Here is a 21,542-nt window from a genome sequence, read left to right as displayed (position 1 = left end):
AAAATGATAAACCATGTTACTCATGTTAATAAATTGCTTTATAAGATTCCTAATTAATTATTTTATAATGAATGACAAGGCAATTAGAATAAGATATAGCAAGGTGTATAAATAATATTTCTTTCTAAAATTTCAACTTACTTGACATACTCCTAGAACTTATTATAAAACCTTACTCCCCTCTTTTAAAATAAAAAGAATGTATGGCCCAGAATATATAAATACTGTTAAATGTAAAAAATCAATCATTAAGAACTTGGAATATAAAATAAAAGGTACTTGTCTGTATACTACTTTTTGTGCATTGGTAAACATTTATTCCAAAAGCATCACTATGGTCTGCCACTATAGAGGAGCTCCAGTCTGACTGTGTGACTTTTTCTGGGACACACTAAGCTAGAAGTATATGGGGGGGATACTGTTTTCTGACAGGGAGACAGACAGCATTTTATGGCAGAAAGGACAGAGGATTTGCAATCAGAAGACATCAGTTCAGACTGTAATGATTTTTTTCCCCTCTAAAAAATCTTTGTCATAAAGAATGGCTCTCTGAAATGGGGAGGTGGAAGGCTATGGGGGAAATTAGGTGAGTTGAAAACAAAAGATAGCAATAAAAAAATTCTTTAAAAGAAAGACTTTTGTTTTAGAGGTGAATGATCCTGTGCAATTCCTTTAACCTCTCTGGGTTGCACTTTTTTCTGATATTAAAAGATGTGGTTAGACAAGATGATCTCGAAGTTCCATTCCAAAGCTATGATTCTATTTTAAGAGCTAAGCCACCCCAAATATTAGCTTATTTTTTAAGAAACTTATAGTACTAGATACATGTATGATATTGAAGGAAAGTAGGCTCAGAAATAAGAATAACAATTGTTATAGGGTTAGTTAACTGGCCAACTAAATTAAAGGACATGGGTCTGGGGTAACTCTCCTTGAGAAGCTAAACCAAAGGACAAACACACCTAAAGAAGCAAGGGAAATAAGCCTTACCCACTCAGGACTGGGTTAACTCCATGACCACCACCCTTCATTACAGTCTCCTCCATCCTTCTAGGAGATAATTCCATTAGGTGTGGCTGTTGCCTGAGTGGAATCAAGGGGACGGAAATAGCTCCACCAACTTCTGCCAACCCCTCTTCCAATAAGGGACATTTCACTCTCAGGTAATCACAGGCATCTACCATCTATAAAAGCTATGGCCATTCTCCTGTTCAGGGAAATAGGTCTCTCAGAGAACCACATCTCTGGAACTATCTCCCCTCGAGACCCCTCTGGATGTTTCCTTTCTCTAGCACTTAAATAAAAGATTATTTTATTCTAATTGGATTAGTGTGTGAGAAGGTGTAATTCTTTAAAAAGGAATACCTAAGGACCCCCACACCAACCATTTCCCCAGTGACAACAATGAACGTAATCCTTGCCCAGGCTTCAAATGCCTTCTATACTACTCATCTTCATCTCAGAATTTTCATCTTCTTTCAAAGTTTAACTCAGATGCTTCCCCTCTCATCCATCATATTGTTAGTGTTTTCTCCCTCCTTAAATCATTTTACATTAAATGTACTTGTAGACATGGCATATCTCATCCCTACCACCTACCATGGTGACTTGCACATAAAAGATGCTTAATAAATGTTTGTTGAATCTGATGGCAATAGGCTAAAAACAGAGATAAAATAACCCATCTATATATACTAAAGCTGTTAAGACTAATAGGTGGAAGTCAGAAACCTTCAAATATGGGAAGAAGGAGGCTAGCCTATCGGGTTAGAAGTACCTGGTTTCAGTGAAGTTATACATTTCCCTTGCAAGGTAGGACACAGAAACAACTTTTTTTTTTTTTAAACTTTTCCTTGACGGCATAAAACAGGTTCTAATGTGGAGGAAAAAACAATCAAGGTTCTGATTATTTTGTCACTGACTGACACACAAGGACTGATTTATCTCAGTTTACCCATATGTAAAACTGTCCTATCAAAAAAAGGGCTAATTATTTTGTGGCTTTTCAAATTCTACTGCAAGTCGTCCATATTCTTAACTTCTGTTTCTGCTTACAGCTGACTAACCACTAGTCACTTCACTTCTAAGAAAAGCATTTGGAAAAGATGGGCAGCATCAGGAAGCAGTAATAAAATAAGCTCTAGTCTACTGTAAAAATGTTTGATAAAGGAAAATTGCTTAATTTGAGATAAAGAAATAGAGCACAATGTATAAGGCAACAACAGCCTTGTAAAGAAAATCAACTTTGAAAGACATAAGAATTCTGATCAATACAATGAAAAGCCATGTGTCCAGGGGATGGATGAGAAAGCCTGCTGGCCAGCGCCTGGTAGAAAGGTGATGTCAACATGAGAGGCAACTCAAAAGACAACATGAGACCTACATTGGCAGTTCCAGCCAGTGTGGGAATTTGTTTTGATTATAAAAATTTGTTAGAAAGGTGTTACTTTTTCTTTTCTTCTTCCAAAGGGAGGACTCTGAAAATTACAAGTAGAATTTATCATAAACCAAAAAGGGAAAGGAAGCTATACACATTAAAGATTTGTGATTTCTTATACAATCCTCTTTCATTCAGTTAAGTTTAAATGTTGAAATTATTTGGTGTTTATAAAGGTCAGAATACAAATATAATCAAAAACCGGTTTGCTTAAATGATATTTGGTGAACCTTTTCATCAATCTTTGTCAGTACAGATGGAGTAAATCAAAACTGCTAAAAAATTATGAAAATCATCTATGTATTTTCCAAGTATCCATTAAATAGGAAAGAACTTGCTTTCCTGTATGCTTATAATTAATAATAATAATGTTAATTTGATTGATCCCACAAAAGTAGTGAAATGAGGTCAAAGGAAGTCTTAAGTTTTTTTTTCCCCAACCTACTTCAATTCTGATTTCAGAATCTATTGTTTATCAGGGCTCTAGTCCTTGTTCATTAAAAAAAAAAAACAAACATTCTAGGGGCAGCTAGGTGGTGCAGTGGATAGAGCACCGGCCCTGGAGTCAGGAGGACCTGAGTTCAAATCTGGCCTCAGACACTTGCCAACTTACTAGCTGTGTGACCCTGGGCAAGTCACTTAACTCCAATTGTCTCACAAAACAAAAACAAAAACAAAAAAACATTCTAAATTAAGCATATTGGTAATTGGATGTTTGGGATGTTTAAATTATATTTCTGAATGTACAAGAAAGAAAATTTGATTGCAATGTTTCAAGGATAATAAACTTCATTTAATCCTTTACATTTAGTGTCATGACCTAGACAGTCCTAGTTACTTTTTAGGTTGAATGACACAAAGTTGGGTGCTTTAAAATACATTTTAGAGTGCAGAAATAAATAAATACTCTGATTTTTTTTTTTTGCCAGTATAAGGGATGAGGGACTTTTGAAGAACACAGCTTAAGAGACAATTTATATAATAACATATATCAAGGCAAGAATATTTTTATAATTCTGTCTATTAGTAAGCGAAAACATTACTAAAATATTTTACTTCCATTGTAACACTCCCCTTATAACACACACTGCCTCTAATTTTTATAAAGTATGACTAATGTGGGGGCAGCTAGGTGGTGCAGTGGATAAAGCACTGGCCTTGGATTCAGAAGGACCTGAGTTCAAATCCGATCTCAGACTCTTGATACTTACTAGCTGTGTGACCCTGGGCAAGTTACTTAACCCTCATTCCCCACCCTCCCCCCAAAAGTATAACCAATATTAAGGATATTGGTCTTAAAATCATCAATGATGGGGAGAAAGCACAATTAAGAGATGAAGAACTACTGTTGGCCAACAGCCAACAACAGGCAGATAAACAAAGAGTCCAGAATCCCAACACTACCAACCACCACCATTCTTGCTGTAACCCTAGCTCTCTAAGCTAAGTTCTAGGGGAACCAAGCTCTATGAAGGCACCAATCAACCCTGACACCTATCAAGCAACTGTAACACACAGGACAGGCAAATCAACTTAGCTGAAGCAAGGAGGAACACCTTTAGGAAAAGACTGGAGGTAACACGTACCAGGCATGTCAAAGCACTGCCAACCACTATAATGACCATCTTTGTTCAGACACTGATAGTAATAGCTCAAGACCTTTAAACCAAGAGCCTTGGGAAAAAGCAATACTTCCATGGGAAGTAATTCTTAAAAAGATACAGGCTGATAACGGCTCCTGCAGGTGTTCTAGTCATATCTAATGAAGATTCAGAAAAGAAAATTCTTGCCACCAAAGTCCTTGACATTGTCAAATGGATCAACATCAGAAACTGATGTGATTTTGTCAGTGGAAATGATATTAAGGAAAAAGTATTAACCCCTGTTTTATAAATGCATACTAAAGACCATTAGCTTTTCTATTTGACATATGACTGAAACTTTCCATATGTGTTGTCTTTCCCATTAGACTGTGAGCTCCTTGACAGCAGAGATTTTCAATTTCTATTTTAATTTTTTAATTTTTTCACTTTTCTATTTTTATTCCCAGAACTTTTGTACAGTGCTTTGTACACAGTAAGCACTTAATAAATATTTTATCCATTCATTTATTCTTAAGACTCACACAGACTGACTGCAGCTCTGTGAGATCTTGGGCAACGAATTCAGTTCATCTCTAGAAATATCAAGTTTATTTGCAAATTGGTTTTAAAATATTTCCATAGTATACTACATCTTTTTACAAGGCTATTTGTTGTAAAAATGAAAGAAGATATTGTATGTGTATGTATATAAACACACACACATATACATTGTGTTTTATACATGAGGTTGCCCAGTGATCGGGGTTTTGCAAGGTTCAAGTGTGATATTACATATAAAGCACTTTGCAAAACTTAACAAAGCCTAAATAAAAGCCAGCTATTGTTAATACTGGCCTATAATTGGCAGCCTTGCAGTCTGGTGATGATTTCCTTCTGAGCTTTCTACTACAGTTAAGCTAAGCTCAAACAATGTTTATAGAGCAACACAGAGGTGGCAGGTAAATGTGTAACAATTGAGCTCTCCAGGAAAAAAACATATAGGCACACAAACTTTTAAGTTTAGTCTTAAGTCTAGAAATGAACAAAACAATAAATCATGGCTTAAATGCTCATACTGCAAATTGAACAATGGGGCTCACCCAAGTTGGTTAGAGCAGCTTCTAGTATGCCTTCACCAGTGATAGTCTCATCATACAAATATCCTTTTCCTTAAGTGAGGAAAAGGAACAAATTCTGTTAACAGTATTCAAATAACCAGGACCAGATTCAATTCCATATTATCACAGCAGCAGTATGTAAACCTCTGTGAGACACAAGAGACCTCAGCAAAAATTTAACTCTGCAATGCCAACCCCTCATTTTGCCTTCTGGGCCCTTGCAAAACAAATCTTCTACTTATTCCACACCAATTGTTCTTTCTGCCATGTTGCACTCTTCACCCAAATAATTAATGGCTAGTCTCTCCCTCCAGCAAGCCTTGTGCATTAGTCCCTTTCCTACTTCCAGGCATCCCTAAAAATTCAGTGTGGATTAAAATCACTCACTAGCCATATCCAATTGTTTCTGCTTCATTTCTTCTCCATGTTATATATGTATGTGTGCATGCATGTATGTGCGTGTGTGTAATGTGTGTGTAAAAACAATGCTAGTAAACTTCTCTACCCTTAACCTTTAATGTGGCTAAATCTCCTAACTTTGTAACCTTAAAAAAATGAAAATTTCAACTGTCATCCTTATAAAAATGCTCACTAACAGTAATTTTTACTGAAATATGGTCAAACATAAAAAATGCAATTCACACTAGTGTTCTAAATGGTCCCAATTTCAATACAATAAAAACTAATTCTCATCAAGTATTTTTAACATTCATTTTCTTCTATAATTAATTGACTGTATTCTTTCCCATCCTCCTTTACAAAATAGTAAGATTATTTGTTGTAACTTCATCTGTGGTTATACTCCACCCTGATTGTCTCCCTTTGTTCTCCCTTTCCAGATATAAAATGTGAGGCCTGCTAACAGAGGTAAGAGATTCTGATGAAAACTACAGGGCTCTCTGCCAATGGATCAGAGTCAGAATGATTCAACTTTGATCCCACCCTTCATTAAGTTCCAGTTCTTTAAAACCTTATTCTGGGGGCAGCTAGGTGGTGCAGTGGATAGAGCACCGTCCCTGGATTCAGGAAGACCTGAGTTCAAATCTGGCCTCAGACACTTAACACTTACTAGCTGTGTGACTCTGGGCAAGTCACTTAACCCCAACTGCCTCATCAAAACAAAACAAAACAAAACAAAAAAACCCCTTATTCCTGTAACCTCTAAGGAAACCCAGGATAACTTCCATTATAAGTTGCTCCTAAGCATCAGGTAGCTAATTCTTGCATTTTCGAGCCTAGGCATGGTTACTTGCTGGGCACTCAGTAAGTACGTTTTTGTTGTATCTGAATTTTATTACTCTAGCTTTAAAAAATAGCATTTGTTCATTTTTTCTTGTAGGAAATATTAAGTAGCAACACAACAGAAGTCGCCCCATTGGGAAGCAAGTACATGAAGCAAAAGGAATCAGATGCCTTTTCTCTTCCCTTTGTTCTTCAGGGTCCCACAAGTCCATTATCTAATTGACTGCTTTGGGGGTTAGACTGACAGACATACTTATAGACATAGCTTAAGTTTCTTCTCAATAGAGTAACCCATAAGATCACTCAAGAGAGACCCTAGAACAATGTAGCTTTCTCCTATCTAAAACTATACATTCCTTATTTGAAACCATTAAAGAGTTAAACCCAGAGAGAATAAAATATGATGATGTCTAATTTGTACAACCTTCCAAGGAGTTCACTTTGAGAACTATGAGGAAAGTAGAAAAGGAATTATCTCCAAGGGAAACCTCACAATATTGCTTACCTACTCAAGCAGAATTTTCTTTCAAAATTAGATCAACCTGTATCTCCCTGCAATGTGACTTGGAGTGATACACAACAGGGAGCAGTCATGCCATAATGCTTGAACTTCCAGTGGATGAAACTTAGCTTAACAGCCCATCCCTCTAAACTAATCTTGCCCTCATCCTTCATTCAGGACTCATCATCTGTGGAGCCATCTAACACAGTATCATGTGGATCTCTGTATCTGTCCACCTCTGCTGTCATCACTCTTTACCAGCAGGAATTCCTTCCCAGTTGATGGCTCTCCCCACTCCAATTCACCTTCCACTCAGCAGTCAAACTGATTTTTCCTACAAATGCAGGTCTGACCTATCTACCTATTTGGTAAACTCCAGTAACTCCCCATTGCTTCCAAGATCAAATATAAAATGCTCTGGTTTTTTAAGCCATTCATAACCTGGCCCTTTTCAACCTTTCCAGTTTTAAACATTATTATCCCCCACATACTCTGCAATATAGTGGCATTGTCCTCCTTTCTGTACCTTAAACAGTGTTCCATCTATGACTAAAAATTTTCATTGACTGTCCCCAATATGTGAAATGATTTCCTTCCCCATCTCCATCTTATCATTTCCCTAGCTTCTTTCAAGTCTCAACTAATGTCCAACCTTTTTAAAGAAGCCTTCCCCCAACACTACCCCGAAGTGATCCTTGGATATATCGTGTCTGTATGTAGTTGTTTGTATGTTAGATTGTGAATGTCTTGAGGCTAAGGTTTGTTTTTGTGTTTCTTTTTATCTCCAATACTTAGCACAGTGTCTGACATATAGTAGGCACTTAATGAAAAAAGTTGAACGATGAATTAATCTACTCATACATTTTAAATTCATCTGATGTCAATGTTTATAGCAACAGACACCAACAATCACCATGATAATATTCTGCCAAAGTCCTAGGTGATGTGCTGGTGAACCTGAGTTTTTAAATGTTGTCAATTATGAACAAGCTCTGGAAAGTCCTGGCAAGGAAAAAAAAAAAAGACCTAGATAATAGATTGTGTCTCTTGTCTGAAGACCAACTAACTTCAAATTCAAGAGGCTCATTACCACAAAGTTACCTACAATATAATAGATTTGTCTTAGCCACAGTACATTATGAAATTCTTTTAACATAGCTTAGCAATAATGCAATCTATGCTGGTAAATGGACTACCAATTTTGATAAAATTGCTGATCTTATTAGGGCCAAAGGCAATAGAAGTATTATTCTTTAGTAATATGTTTTAGAGGAAGAACATAAATTCAGACTATCTAGCCTACTGATGATACTACTACCCAATTCTAAAGGTTATACTGAGATTTAGATGTCAGTAGTGGACTCAGCTTTAAACATAGTATACACTGTTAATAAGCAGTTTGCTTCCAATACAAATTTTAAGAAAAATTGGACTACATCTAGGTAAATTTATTTGCAACTCTAAATTGTGATTCTTAAGTTGTGATCCAAGAATATTTAGATTTGAGCCTTAAAATTTTGCAGTAAGGAGCCATTTTCAGTGCCAGGTAATATGCCCCTTTTCTCATAACACCATATTAACAAAACTCTTTTTTCTCTAAATTTTTATTTTAATATTTCTTATACTGACCTGATGCTAGCAGACTTTGCTTTCAAATCATTCCACCTCTGGTTCATATCATCTAGTCGATGTTGGAGCAGAGCTGCCTCATCTGAATTTCCCAAAGCTTTTACCATTTTCTGCCTATTTCCATCAATACTCTTAAAGATGTCATTGTGGGCATCAATTTCAGCCTGTATGTCCTATGAAAATAAGAAGAGAAAAATGCAAATGTTAGATATTAGTGTTAATGTCACCTGTGATCAATAAATAAGTTTAAATTCAATGCCTTTTTTTTTTTAGTGAGGCAATTGGGCTTAAGTGACTTGCCCAAGGTCATACAGCTAGTAAGTGTTAAGTGTCTGAGGCTGGATTTGAACTCAGGTACTCCTGACTCCAGGGCCAGTGCTCTATCCACTGCACCACCTAGCTACCCCTGTTCAATGACTTCTAAAAAATGTCTTACTTGAAACACGACAGAATTCAATGCCTGTTTAAGCTAGTCCTCAAAAATAAACAGTGGATTTCCAAATTTTACTTGTTTAAGATTATTTCAAGTACAGAGCTTTGGGGTTCTAATGTAAAGTAGGGGTTTTGTTGCTGTTGTTTTTAATGTATTTTTCCTAAGATCTAATTTGAACAATTGCACTCAAATCAGTTAGCTTTAATTTGTTACCAAAGTCAAATCCATAATACTTGCTGGGAAGAAACAGCCACTTATTCTCTCCTTTACATACACATTCTTTAAAATGTGTTAAGATCTTACAGTGGGCACTATAAAACTGTGTAATTTTCTTTTTGTTTGTTTGTTTTTGGTGAGGCAACTGGGGTTAAGTGACTTGCCCAGGGTCACACAGCTAGTAAGTGTTAAGTGTCTGAGGCCGGATTTGAACTCAGGTACTCCTGACTCCAGGGCCGGTGCTCTATCCACTGTGCCACCTAGCTGCCCCTGTAATTTTCTATTACTGTACAAAGCAAGAATTTGACAAACCTAAAAGTTGTTTTTGTTTACACTATATAGTATCTAACAAGTCCTAAGAAAAAGCAAGAAAATTCTTCATCTATTTCATTTCTCCACCAAAAGAATATGAATTTAATTACCTCCAAAGATAGTTGGACATTGTCTTTTTATTTTTCTAAATGAAATATAACAAGCTGGCTGAAAATGCCACATTTTGGATTTAAGCTGATTCCTTTTAGTTAGGCATCTTATATAGAGCAAGATGTAGGATCACTGATTTCAAAATTAAAAGAATCTTAAAAGCTAATTAGTACAAGTTATTCATTTTACAGATGAGAAAACAGGTCCCAAGGGAATTCAATAGCTTGCTCTAGGCCACACAGGTAGTGTTCAAAGTCAGGATTTGAACTCGCATCATCTGACCCCCAAATCCAATGCTCTTTCCACTGAAAGGCATTATTAGGTCTGATCAAAGATCATTACATGAAATTTCTTTAATTCATTTTCTTTGTTTGTTTGTTTTTTTGCAGGGCAATGGGGGTTAAGTGACTTGCCCAGGGTCACAAGCTAAGTAAGTGTCAAGTGTCTGAGGTGGGATTTGAACTCAGGTACTCCTGAATCCAGGGCTGGTGCTTTATCCACTGTGCCACCTTGCCGCCCCTCTTTAATTCATTTTTGAAAAGTACTTGTGTAAAGTGACTTTCAAGAACCATTAAATCATTATAACACCAACCACAACCTCACATTTTTCTTAAAAACTGAGCACTGATAGAATCTGGAATTTTGCTACTTTTGCTTAGGCGAGATACCATCCACTAACACACTGATACACCAAAAAATAAAGAAAGGAATCAAGAGAACCATGATATTTTCTTGGGAGACTGACAGAACATGGCATCAATATGATAATGATTGCCAAATCAAAATCAAAGACTGGCTGAATGGTGAGATTTCTCCTTAATTTATACATATATACTTATGATGACATAATGTATCTAATCAAAGAGACACAGTAAGCCAAAGAGATAGTCTAGAGAGTCACTGAAGGGGCCATAAGAGTTCACAATCTATGATTGAACAGCATGAAATGTGGTTCTTCTAGTAAAGACTTTGGGTTGACCATGGTTCAAAGGTATGGTCAAGAAGCCATTTCAGAAAATAGATGGTGATGTTAATGAAAGGAAAAATTTTCAACCTCTTTAGGCATAAAGGATTATTTCCACTAGCTGTATCATTTCAAAGACAACCCTGATAATTTCTTTTTTGTTTTTGTTTTGTTTTGTTTTTGCAGGGCAATGAGGGTTAAGTGACTTGCCCAGGGTCACACAGCTAGTTAAGTGTCAGTTATCTGAGGCTGGATTTGAACTCAGGTCCTCCTGAATTCAAGGCCAGTGCTTTATCCACTGTGCCACCTAGCTGCCCCCCCACCCCGCCGATAATTTCAAAGGCAATATAATCAAATCTCAATCGGTAGTTTTATTTTCAAACAAAAGGAAAACATCTAAGTTTTTTTTAAATGTTTTAAAATATTCCATTTTATCTTTTAAAATTTAGCTTAGAGAAAGAGAATTTGTTTATACAATATAATTATGTTTTTATAATACATGGTGATCATAGAGAAAATTAAAATTTGCCAGTGAGGGCAAAGTGCTTTTTAAAAAAACAACAACAGTTATATCAGTTAAACTGTGTAACATGGGAACTGTTTGATAATTTCTATTTAGATACAAAGATTTAGAATTGAGGAAAAAAAAGAACTTGGAAGCATTCATTACTAAGAACTGGGCTGGGAATAATTCATTCTCTTCTTCTTTGTTTACATTTTGTTTATTTTTGTATGGTATATTTACCCAACCCTACATGTCATCATTGATGTTTTCTTCTGATGGGGTCCTGAACTTTATTCTGAAAGTGAAGAAGTGATTACTCCTTAGAAACAACTTCCTTGCTGTATCCCAAAGTTCAGGCCAAACAAATAAAATCAGTTATTAGAGGAAAATAAATTTGCCATTCCTTTGCAAAAAGCAGAGAGGAATTCACAATTTAAGACTGATTATGGAAGCTCAGGGAAATCACTCATTTGTTACACATTCCCTAGAGTTCTTTAGTTTTGAATATAAGAAAATATGATCTTCAGAACATCTGAATACTACCCATATGAAAAAGACATAAAAAAATTTTTGTGGCTTAACATAACCATACTATTTTTCCCAAAGTAAATATGCGTATGGGACAGTTCTCAGTGCTGATTTAGGGTTGTTAAGATTATTTGGTCAACTGACAATGAAAATGAATAGACACATCAATTGACTTATTTCCATTACCACTATGTAGGTTTAAATCTCACTTTTCACAACGATGGCCAACAATTCTTAGTAGAATGTAGCAACCCTATCACTTGAGCCCCAAAAGCTTAAAGCCAAACTTCTTTACTAAGAGGTATTTATTCCCCCTTTCCTATTAGTCTAATTAATGCTCATCTCTGTCCCAACACAGTAAACAAAATAGTGAACAAGGTCAGAGTACATCTATTCTACCTCCCAATTAATTCATTTAAAACTACATAATCTGATTATGAACAAAACCCTTGAATCCTTTAAGAATCAAAAAGAAAATTTGCAGGTCAAATTATAAAAATTATAACAATGACCAAACCAACAGAAGACTTGCAGTAACAAAAGTAAAAACAAAACAAATTCCCAAACTCCAAAGAATATACCAGTTATTTGGCATTTCCATTCAATAAAAAAATCTAGTATAATATAAAAAGTGAAACATCTTTTAAAGTAATAATAATAAAATACAATAATAGCTAGCATTTATAAAACACTTAAAATTATATAAATATTGTCATATCTTAGCTGTGCAACAATACTGAGAAGTAGGGGCTGTTATTATCCTTATGATAATAGAGATGAGGAAACCAGGGCAGTCAGGATAAATAATAGCTACTAAATGTCTAAGGATGAATTTGAACTTGTTTTTCTTACTCCAATTCTAGCACTATATCCACTGTAACACCAAAACGTTGCCTAGACTATGAGTAGATTTGACATGAATAGAAATAAACTTATTTTAAAATGGTAACAATGTACTTCATGTACTTTATATTTAACAGTGGTTTTTTTCCGGGGCAATGGGGGTTAAGTGACTTGCCTAGGGTCACACAGCTAGTAAGTGTCAAGTGTCTGGGGCCGGATTTGAACTCAGGTACTCCTGAATCCAGGGCCAGTGCTTTGTCCACTGTGCCACCTAGCCACCCCCATATTTAACAGTTTTAAAAGCTGTCCTTATACTAATCAAATTTTGAGCATTAGGGTGAGACAATGAATTAAGTTCATAAGACAACTATCTTTTTCAGGTAGGGTTTGGGAGGGAGACACAAGTCTCCCTAACTTATACAGGCTAGACATCCTCACTGCTTGGAAGTTTTAACACATTCTGTTTTTCCAGTTTGAGCTAGTTTACCCCCTCCTTGGGCAGTCTGATGGCCCTCAGGTTGTGGGAACTCAGGGTATTGATGCCAGTCTTCATGTGGACACCCTGGCTTTAGTTCTATGATAGCCTCAAATTCCCAATTCAGACAATCCCCAAGTCTTAGCTACTCAAGCAAAAGGGATCATAGGTATGTTCTACCATGTTTGGCCAGTAGGTATTATTCTTAAGGAACTTCTTTTCATATATACTTCATAACCCCATTAGATTTCAAATGAGCTATCAAAACTGCCAACCACAAGCTCAAGACATTCGATTCCTATTAAATTTAAACCAGTACTGCTATGGGAACCATTTGGCTTCTTCTATAAACTACTCATTCAAGCTGGAAAGGAGTCCATTTCATTGATGAAAAGAACACATACTATATTTTCCTCTTAAAAGATGTTTCATTGAATAGTATATCAGGATAGTCTCAAATGACTTCTTTGAATTGGGACAGGGTTGGGATATTAGTTTGTTCAATGAGCTGAGTTCTGTCTTTTCCCAAAATAAATCTGAACTCTTTAGGTTTCCTTCTCTACAAGGCTGGGGTCCTGCTGTTGTCACTTTAGGGGATTTCAAAAGGATTCCCCCAGAGAATACTGCTACTTAGGGACAGAAACCCTTGAAGAGAATGACAATTGCCATAAAACAACTAGTGATGGAACTGCAGATATTAAAATAAGACATTCAGTTACTCAAAAATGTCATTCAGATAGAACTGTCTATCATTATGCTTACTATGATTACTATGTAAATGGATCAAAGATATACACAAACTTGAGTGGCTCAAGTGTGACAGTACATTAATTATCATTAAAGTCCTCAGATCCTTTCTTTCCAAAGTATTTTCAAGGGGAATTTAATTACTTCAAGTCAGAGTGGGCAATAAAATTGACTCATCAGCTGGATTCAGAAGAGATACTCTGGTGCAAAATTCTGCCAAGAGTCAAATCCCATTTTAAAATTTTTATTAAAATACTAGCAACAGCCTAAGGGATTGGAAAATGGCCTGGAACACGGGGCCATACCCATACATCTTATGTTATTCCCTCTTTGATAGCTAGCATTTCTATCCCAATTTAGTTTGCAAAGCCTTTTATATATATCATCTTATTTGATCCTCACAGTGCCCATGTAGAGTTGGTCCTGTTATTAGCCCAATTCTACAGATGAGAAAACTGAGGGGCATAGAGAGATGAGGTGCCTTGCCAAGGCCTCTGAGGCAGGATTTGAACATGTCTTTCTGACTCCAAGTCCAACACTCTATCTACTGCTCTTTCATTTAAACTTTTGTTTTGGTATGATGAAGTTGAAACCAACAAACATTTGTTAAATGCTTAATGGTGTGTAGAGTCCAGTGTGGGGTATGATAAAGCACAAACTTCTGAAGCAGGTATGAAAATTAAAGTGGTTAAGAGTTAGCTTTCTAGCAGCTAGATCACTGAAACAGAAAAAAAAAAAAGAGTAACCCACTTCAGTGTAATGTGATTCTATTTTTGCATATGCAAAGGCTGTCATTCAGCTTCTGGGGTTACCATCTGGCTTCTACATTATAACCATAGCCCTCAGTCTTTTCTTCCAAATGGCATTAGTGTTTCCGGAGTTAGGGCTGGGGGAGGTGCTTCTATTTGTGAGGTGGGAGAACGGGGTATTCATAAGGCAGAAACCTTTTCCATAACACCAGTCTTCCTGGCAATGAATCAATAAAGCACGAGGTAGGCATCTTTTAAAAGAATGGATGTTTGGTTCTTGTTTTTGTTTTTTGTTTTTTTAAAGAGTTGATTTGGGGGTAACTAACTGCCATTCATGAGTCAAAGTCAGCAAAGGTGGTTCTAATATCCACCTATATTCTATAAAGGAGCCTGGTATAAGAGACAAAAAGACATAGGTAAACTTTAGTTTAGGACCCGAAACAGTGTCTACTCTGGATCTTGTGCCTAAATTTGTTTTTAAATACTTTCAAGAGGAATATAACAATGGACTTTCTTTTATGATTATATTTAAAAGGAAAAAATGAAATGAGCAGACAAAAGGGTCTGGTGAGTTACAAAGAAAACACATACTAATATCAGTTCTAAATTGTGGATTCATGGCCTGAAGGCCAAGATACAGAGAGGGGTAAAGCTTACAGACCTCTGGTATCTGGCCTAGGCTCTTAAGACTAATAGCGGCAATTACAGTACAAAAGTCCAGCTATTGCCCACCATTATTGACTCTCTGGGGGGACTGAGCATAATGAATTATTCATGAAACACAGGCAAGAACACCTATTAAGGCAGAAAAAGACACACAGACAAGCTAACAAACCCCTTTGTTGTCATACTTTGTCACCTGCTGTTACCAGCTGCCATGAGGAAGGCATTTGCCCCCCCTTCAGTCCCGACCCCTGCCCCCTCCCCTTCTAAATGGTGAACATGTTGTACAGGACCCATCTTTCACTCCCAGGAATTTCAGTGCTTAACAACATAATTAAAGAAAGGTCAAAGACCACAGACTGTTTCAAAAACAATCCCTTCTACTGTACAATATTTAGAGAGAAGAGAATATGGGAGGTGTGGCAACTATGATTTCTTTCCCTAGCCACATTTTCCAACTTCACAATGTTCTTCTGTTCTAAGTATAAATAAGAGGTGCAATTAGTTTTGTAAAGCCTTCAGATTTTTTGGAATGAGGAATATTTACATCTTTTTTCCTCTGGCAATTGTAGTTAGTGAAAAGAAGTGCATTGTTTTTCATTAGTTCATATATGGTTATGACCATAAAGGTTCCTATAATGAGAAACATCATCTCAAAGTCCAAAGCCAATGGACACATTTTAAATAACAGATAAACAACAGATTTATGTACATGGCTGAATAGCAATTAGCATACATTATTTCTGGAGTTCTAAAAGGTGAGAAAAGATTAGTAGTTGGCCCCTGCCCTTCTTAGCCTGGAGATGTCTAGAGATGCTAAGTAATTTTTCAGGCATTTTAAAAATTAGGTGGTGTTTGGCAGCAACCTCTAAGCCCTGCCTCAGTCCAAAGGAGTGCCAAGAGCCTTCCTGTGGAAAAAAAAAAGAAAGAAAGAAAAACTAAATGCAAAATTAATAAAGCAAATTTAAAAGCCCAGCAGCATAAGCAAGCAGTCTAAGCCTAAAGCAAAGACACTCAGAAAAAACTGAAATGGTTTGGAGCAGATTTGCATAATGAGAGTGAGGCCAAGCCTCCTACCTCTGCAAAATATGATCAGAAGAGTTCTGAGAAGGGCACCTCTAACTGAAGTTGTAAAGAAGTGAAATGCAGGGGGTGTGGTAAACAGTGCCCCCACCTGATGAAGCCATCCTACAGTCTGAAATATCACAGCTTTTTTCCAAATAACTTTCGGCTAAATTAGCAGCAACAGGATTTACAGCCAAAGTTCTCTTACCGGGTGAAATCTTAAAAGTGACAGCAATAACAAAGAGCCCTCATCCCAGGAGGGCAGCATTGCTAATTCCCTGTTTATCTTCAAAGATCAAATAAGGAGCAGAATAAGAAAAAAAGATAATCAATTTTTGCAAATTATGCAAGAATAACAATTAGGTCATAACAAATGAACACAGTCCGAAAAGTTCAGTAAGAAGGGAGGGAGATGAGAAAGAAGGGAGGACAGTGCATTTATCAAGTCTACTTTCTCCATACCTTTTCAAATTTTGTCAGCAACTCCCGTAAGCCGAAGTTCAGGCCAATCATCGTCCAGTATCCCCTGAAGCCTACATCTTTCTGGTAAATCTCCAGCAGCCAACAGCCTAAAACTTCTAAGAAGTGTATCTTTTCTGGCTATACTTCTAAACCCTTTGTAAAATTCTGAACAAGCATCTCCCTTGGGCTATAGTCCCTCAGTCGCAGCGTGGACTGAGACATTTTAGTGACCCTACTATATGCCCTTGTTTTCATGGACTATAGTAGTTCACAATGGGTAGACCCTGTTCTAAGATTTCTGTTAAATACATTCCACGAGTCTGGCATATTCTCCTTTTTCTCTAGGAAGCCCAGGATTCCCTTCTGCTCACCTCACTAATGACCTGCAGGCCCCAACTGTTTCTCCTGGGCCCCAAGCTTAAAAGTTTGGTCTCAATTACACACAGCAAAAGAAGCTATATCCTGGAAACTTTCAAGAGAGGGGGGTGCGGGGGGAACACGTATTACAAACTTCCTCCGTTCAGACTATTTTCCACCCAACTAAAAAAAAAAGTAAAAGTAAAAAAGGAAGAAAAAAAGAAGAGGAAAAAAAACCAAACCCCACAGTTCCTGGGTAAGTAGCCAGTTTTGAAAGAGTATTACTTGTTGAATTAGAACAGCAGCGTGTACTCATCTGAAGAAACACCAAAACGTTGGACAAGAGGCCACCCCTTCTCACTCACACTCTCCCAGACACCAGCAGCCCGAGTTGCTATGGTAACCTCCAAGCTAGTTTCAGTCCATTTCCCTGGGTCTGCCTAGCCTAGGGGATGCTGTAGTCTAACAGAACTATGGCCCATGAAAAGTTGTTCCATCTGTTCAGTGAACGCTTCAGCCCCAGTCGAATATCATTTGGTCACCTCTGCAAGCCGGAGGGTGGGAGAGGCCCTCTCTGCCTTCAGCACTTCTCTCTGCTGATCTGACAGCAGTGTGGTAATCTACTTCTCTTTCCAGCAGTTGTTTATTATTTTAATCAGCATCCTCCCTTCCACCAGCCCTAACACTGCTCTGAAGTTCGGCATACTCCCACTTCCTGGAGGCCTCCCCTACTGTACGTTTTAGTATCTCTAAAAAAGAAAATAGAAATTCTTGTTCCAAGACTACACAACAAATGATCCATTTCCCCCATCACTAAATTAAAACCAAACAACCAAAAGAAAAGGTGCGTTAAGTGAGCTGGGGGAAGGAGGAAGAATTAATTTGCTAGCACATTTTTTCTGCTTAATTTTATTGTTTAAAAAAATAATTTAACTACACAATAATAATAAATATTCCTTCATCTCATTACTATGGGGGCAACTAAGTTATCATTTGGAAATTTTCCTTATATGTAGTAGGAAATCTAATGCAAAAAAATTAGTATTCCTATCACCATTTTGCCAAGCTGTCTCTTACTTATATTATAAGCATTTTCCCCCTATTCTTTGGAAAACATTTTCCCCTAAAATATCACCCTTTCCCCCCAAAAAGTTCACTCTTAAATTTCAAATGATAATTTACTATTATTATTTATTGTTACAAGTACTCACATCATTCAACCGAGCCATTGCATGGCTTTTTTGCTTTTGCATTAATTTGACAGAAATGTCATGAAGGAGTTTGGTTTTCTTCTTGAGCAGCATGCAGAGTTTCAGTCAACCTTTATGATGCTTTTAAAGTGACAAAGTCACAAGAATAAAATGAGTTTAATCTTAATGTATTTCATGTAACTACATTCATGTTAATTTCATGGCATTGAAGAAAAACCTGAAATTATGAAAGATATCTGCTAAGAAACAGAATATTCAACTCTTCTTAAACACTAAAATTAATATGTATTCTCTCTATCAAAAACTAATTTCTTTAACAGCATGGTATAATTATAACCTTCAAGGAGGTATAATGCACTTAACACTGTATGAGATGTAGTAATATACAAGTTAAACATTCCAAGAAGACGACCTCAGACTTCGAGACTGTCCAAGGGGGTCAAATGCACACACAAAAAAAGACTAAAGAACCCTGGATCAAGACATAGAAGGCAGAAGGGGAAGTTATTGTATTCTACTGGCTACCCAAAAATTTATATGAAAATGGTTTCGGTTCAGAAGCTAGAGGGTATTTCCAAATATCACAAAATCTACCAACAGCATTGAATGGGCTCATGAATGAAAAGGGTTCACAAGAGATAAAACTTTTTGCTGCTTTCCATTCTGTACCTAATTCCATAAAGCCTCACAGTCTGATCTTTGAACAGCAGTAAATAAACATCCCCTTCAAATATACACACACATAAAGGGTGTGAGGAGGGAAAAGACATCCATATGGGCAAACTTCCAGGTACCTACCACCCACAGTGCTGGATTAAAGTCTGATCAATGACATGTGCTTACCTGCAAGGCCCTACACAGAGCTGAATGAAATAAAATGTTGTTAAACAAGGAAGATTAAGGAATTTTAACCTGCCTGCTCAGAAAGAACTTCGATGAACTATGCAGAAAGGATAATGACAATGTATTTAGACTGTGTCTAAAAAAGCCTCTCTCTGACCTCATTAAAGAGGATCACCTACACCAAGAGAGCTAGGAGCAAGGGCACAGATCTTCTGATCCGTGGTTTCCAGCTCCACTCTGGGTACAAAGAAAAGAGAGTCAGTGTGCTTCTTATAAAAGAGAAGACACCAGATCTGGAATTAGAATTTGGGTTTACATCCTGCCTCTGCCACTTTCTACTTGAGTGATCTTGTTCAGTCATTTCAGTTTGTGCCAGGAACTTGTGCTGGGGTGGGGCGGGGGGGGGGGGAGCAGCGGTGTGCTGGACCTCATCAAAGTGAGGTCACTTCTGTCCTCAGGAGTTTAGATTGTACTTCAGTTCTCTGGGGATCATTTGCCTCGTCTGAAATGGTGGGGCTGGGCAAAATCAGGGGGTTTGGGAAATTGGGTAGGAAAATAAACTACATATTATTTCTATTATTTATTTCCTTTGTCTCCCTATGTATTTTATGTTAGTCATTTAAAAACTTTATTCTGGTAAGGGGCCCATAGGCCATGACCCAAAAAAGGTTAAGAAGAGATCTTTGCTAAGATGATCTCTTAAGTGCTTTCCAACACTAAGTTTTAGGATATTCAGATTAAAATGACCTCCCCAAATAATGGACAAAACTCACAAAATAACTGGAAATCACAATATCTGGCAATTCTAAATGGTATTTTTGTATCATTTTTAGGAGAAAACAGTAGAAATATATAGAACCATTCAGAAGACTGTGGTAAAAATGATCATTAACTACCTTTAAAAATAATGTACCAATTCTTTTCACCTTACTAAGTATAGAAAGGGGGAAAGTATGCAGTGCTGCCTCTTGGAATAATTTTTTAAAAGCATTTTCTTCACATCACTAGATCATTTATTCATAAAAACCCACAGCTTTTCAATGGAATTTAAATGAATTTATATATCTTCTACAAGGAAAATATCTTTGTGAAAAAGGAATGACACATTAGGTGTGAGAATGGCAAAAGGTGAATTCTGCACCAAATTTTATAAGATTTCGCACACAGCACTATATTTTTCCATAAATGAGAGCTTTAATACTCCAAAGGAAAAAAACTAGAAAAAAAAAGTAAAGAAATTGATTTTGAGTTAAAACATCACCAAAGGCCTTAAAGAACTAAATGCCAGAATTGAAACAGTTGACATTCTGCCAGTTTAAACTTTCATGAAAATACCTCTATGCTAATCTTCCTGGGATGAATCAAACTGAAAGCCATGGTTACTAGAAGAGTTCCTGCTTTCAATCATTTTCTAAAAAAAACTTAGTGAACTCACAAGACAGTAGGTAAAGTACTAATGCATTTAATACACGACTCAAGCCTAATTGGGAGCATTTCATTTAATTGTATGAATTACAATATGTCAGCTTAATTAAAGGTATCAGAACTTAACATTCACTAGTGGATTTAGAAAGTGATAAGATAGTCATAATCAGTGTATTCTAAATAGGACATGGCAAAATGTGACACAGGAAGGCATGATGAAAACAACAGGATTGAACAATTCACAAGCCAAGAATTAGCCAATTTATCATACTTAAAGCATACATCTACTGTGAACAACTCCAGGTCAGACAACTACACAGAGGCACATGAAAATAAACCAGTGGGATCAATAAAGCCCAAATTACTTAATAAAAACCATATTCCATAGTCACAAAGAGTCTAAAGGGCTAGAGGCTTTTGGTAGGACTTTTCAACATCAAACAAACTATCTTCAGTTTTTAAAAATAATTTTTACACAGTTTATAACATATTTCCTTTAGCAATTAAATAAATACTGGCAAATAATATTAATACCTAGAATTTATAAAGTGCTTTAAGGTTTGCAAAACACTTTAAAACTATTATTTCATTTTAGATACACAATAATACTGAGAGATTTAAGCAAAATGAGTAGATTCTGTGCAATGGTCGATTTTTTTATTTTTTGGATTCAAACAATTAATAAAACCCACCCACAGATCCTGGCTCATAAACCACCTATCTCATTGGAGGGGTGGGGGTGAATTCAAGTACAAAACTTTGAAACCAAAGAGTCAGACTCTGTGCAAGGACCAGTAAGTTCTTATTTAAATGGTTTAAAACAAAGAACCTAAAAAAAAAAGTTTGGGGGTGGGGGGAGAGTAGAGACAGAGATTCTTGGGAGACTCTAAAGTAAAGCATATGGAGAGGTCAATAGGTTGTTACAGCAAATCGGTACATCATGGTTTCACTCAAGATGTATAGCTCCAGGCATGGGTAGGAAAATTCACTTGTTGCAAAGTCACTCTTGCTTTTGTGACTTGGAGCTATAGTGCCCCTTAACTCAAAAAGGAAAAATGCACAATCTCACTACTTTCTAACTCAAGGCTTCAAATTCAAAAATAACATAGGTCCAAGTAGGTC

General features: G+C 36.6%; 1 protein-coding gene across 3 annotated transcripts in view; it reads right to left on the bottom strand.

The window, feature by feature from the left end:
• UTRN (utrophin) overlaps nucleotides 1–21,542 on the bottom strand; it is a 705,722-nt gene that overhangs the window by 216,057 nt on the left and 468,123 nt on the right. For 2 of the 3 annotated variants that reach the window (XM_044001726.1, XM_044001724.1), the window contains one exon: nucleotides 8,512–8,684. In XM_044001726.1, coding sequence (XP_043857661.1) covers nucleotides 8,512–8,684 — 173 coding nt within the window. Of the gene's footprint in view, nucleotides 1–8,511; nucleotides 8,685–16,584; nucleotides 16,671–21,542 lie in introns of those variants that run through there. The other variant, XM_044001725.1, reaches the window with a different exon arrangement.

Source organism: Dromiciops gliroides, chromosome 4 (genome assembly GCF_019393635.1).
Source record: "Dromiciops gliroides isolate mDroGli1 chromosome 4, mDroGli1.pri, whole genome shotgun sequence".
NCBI lineage: Eukaryota > Metazoa > Chordata > Mammalia > Microbiotheria > Microbiotheriidae > Dromiciops > Dromiciops gliroides.
This window is presented reverse-complemented; position numbering and strand designations above follow the sequence as displayed.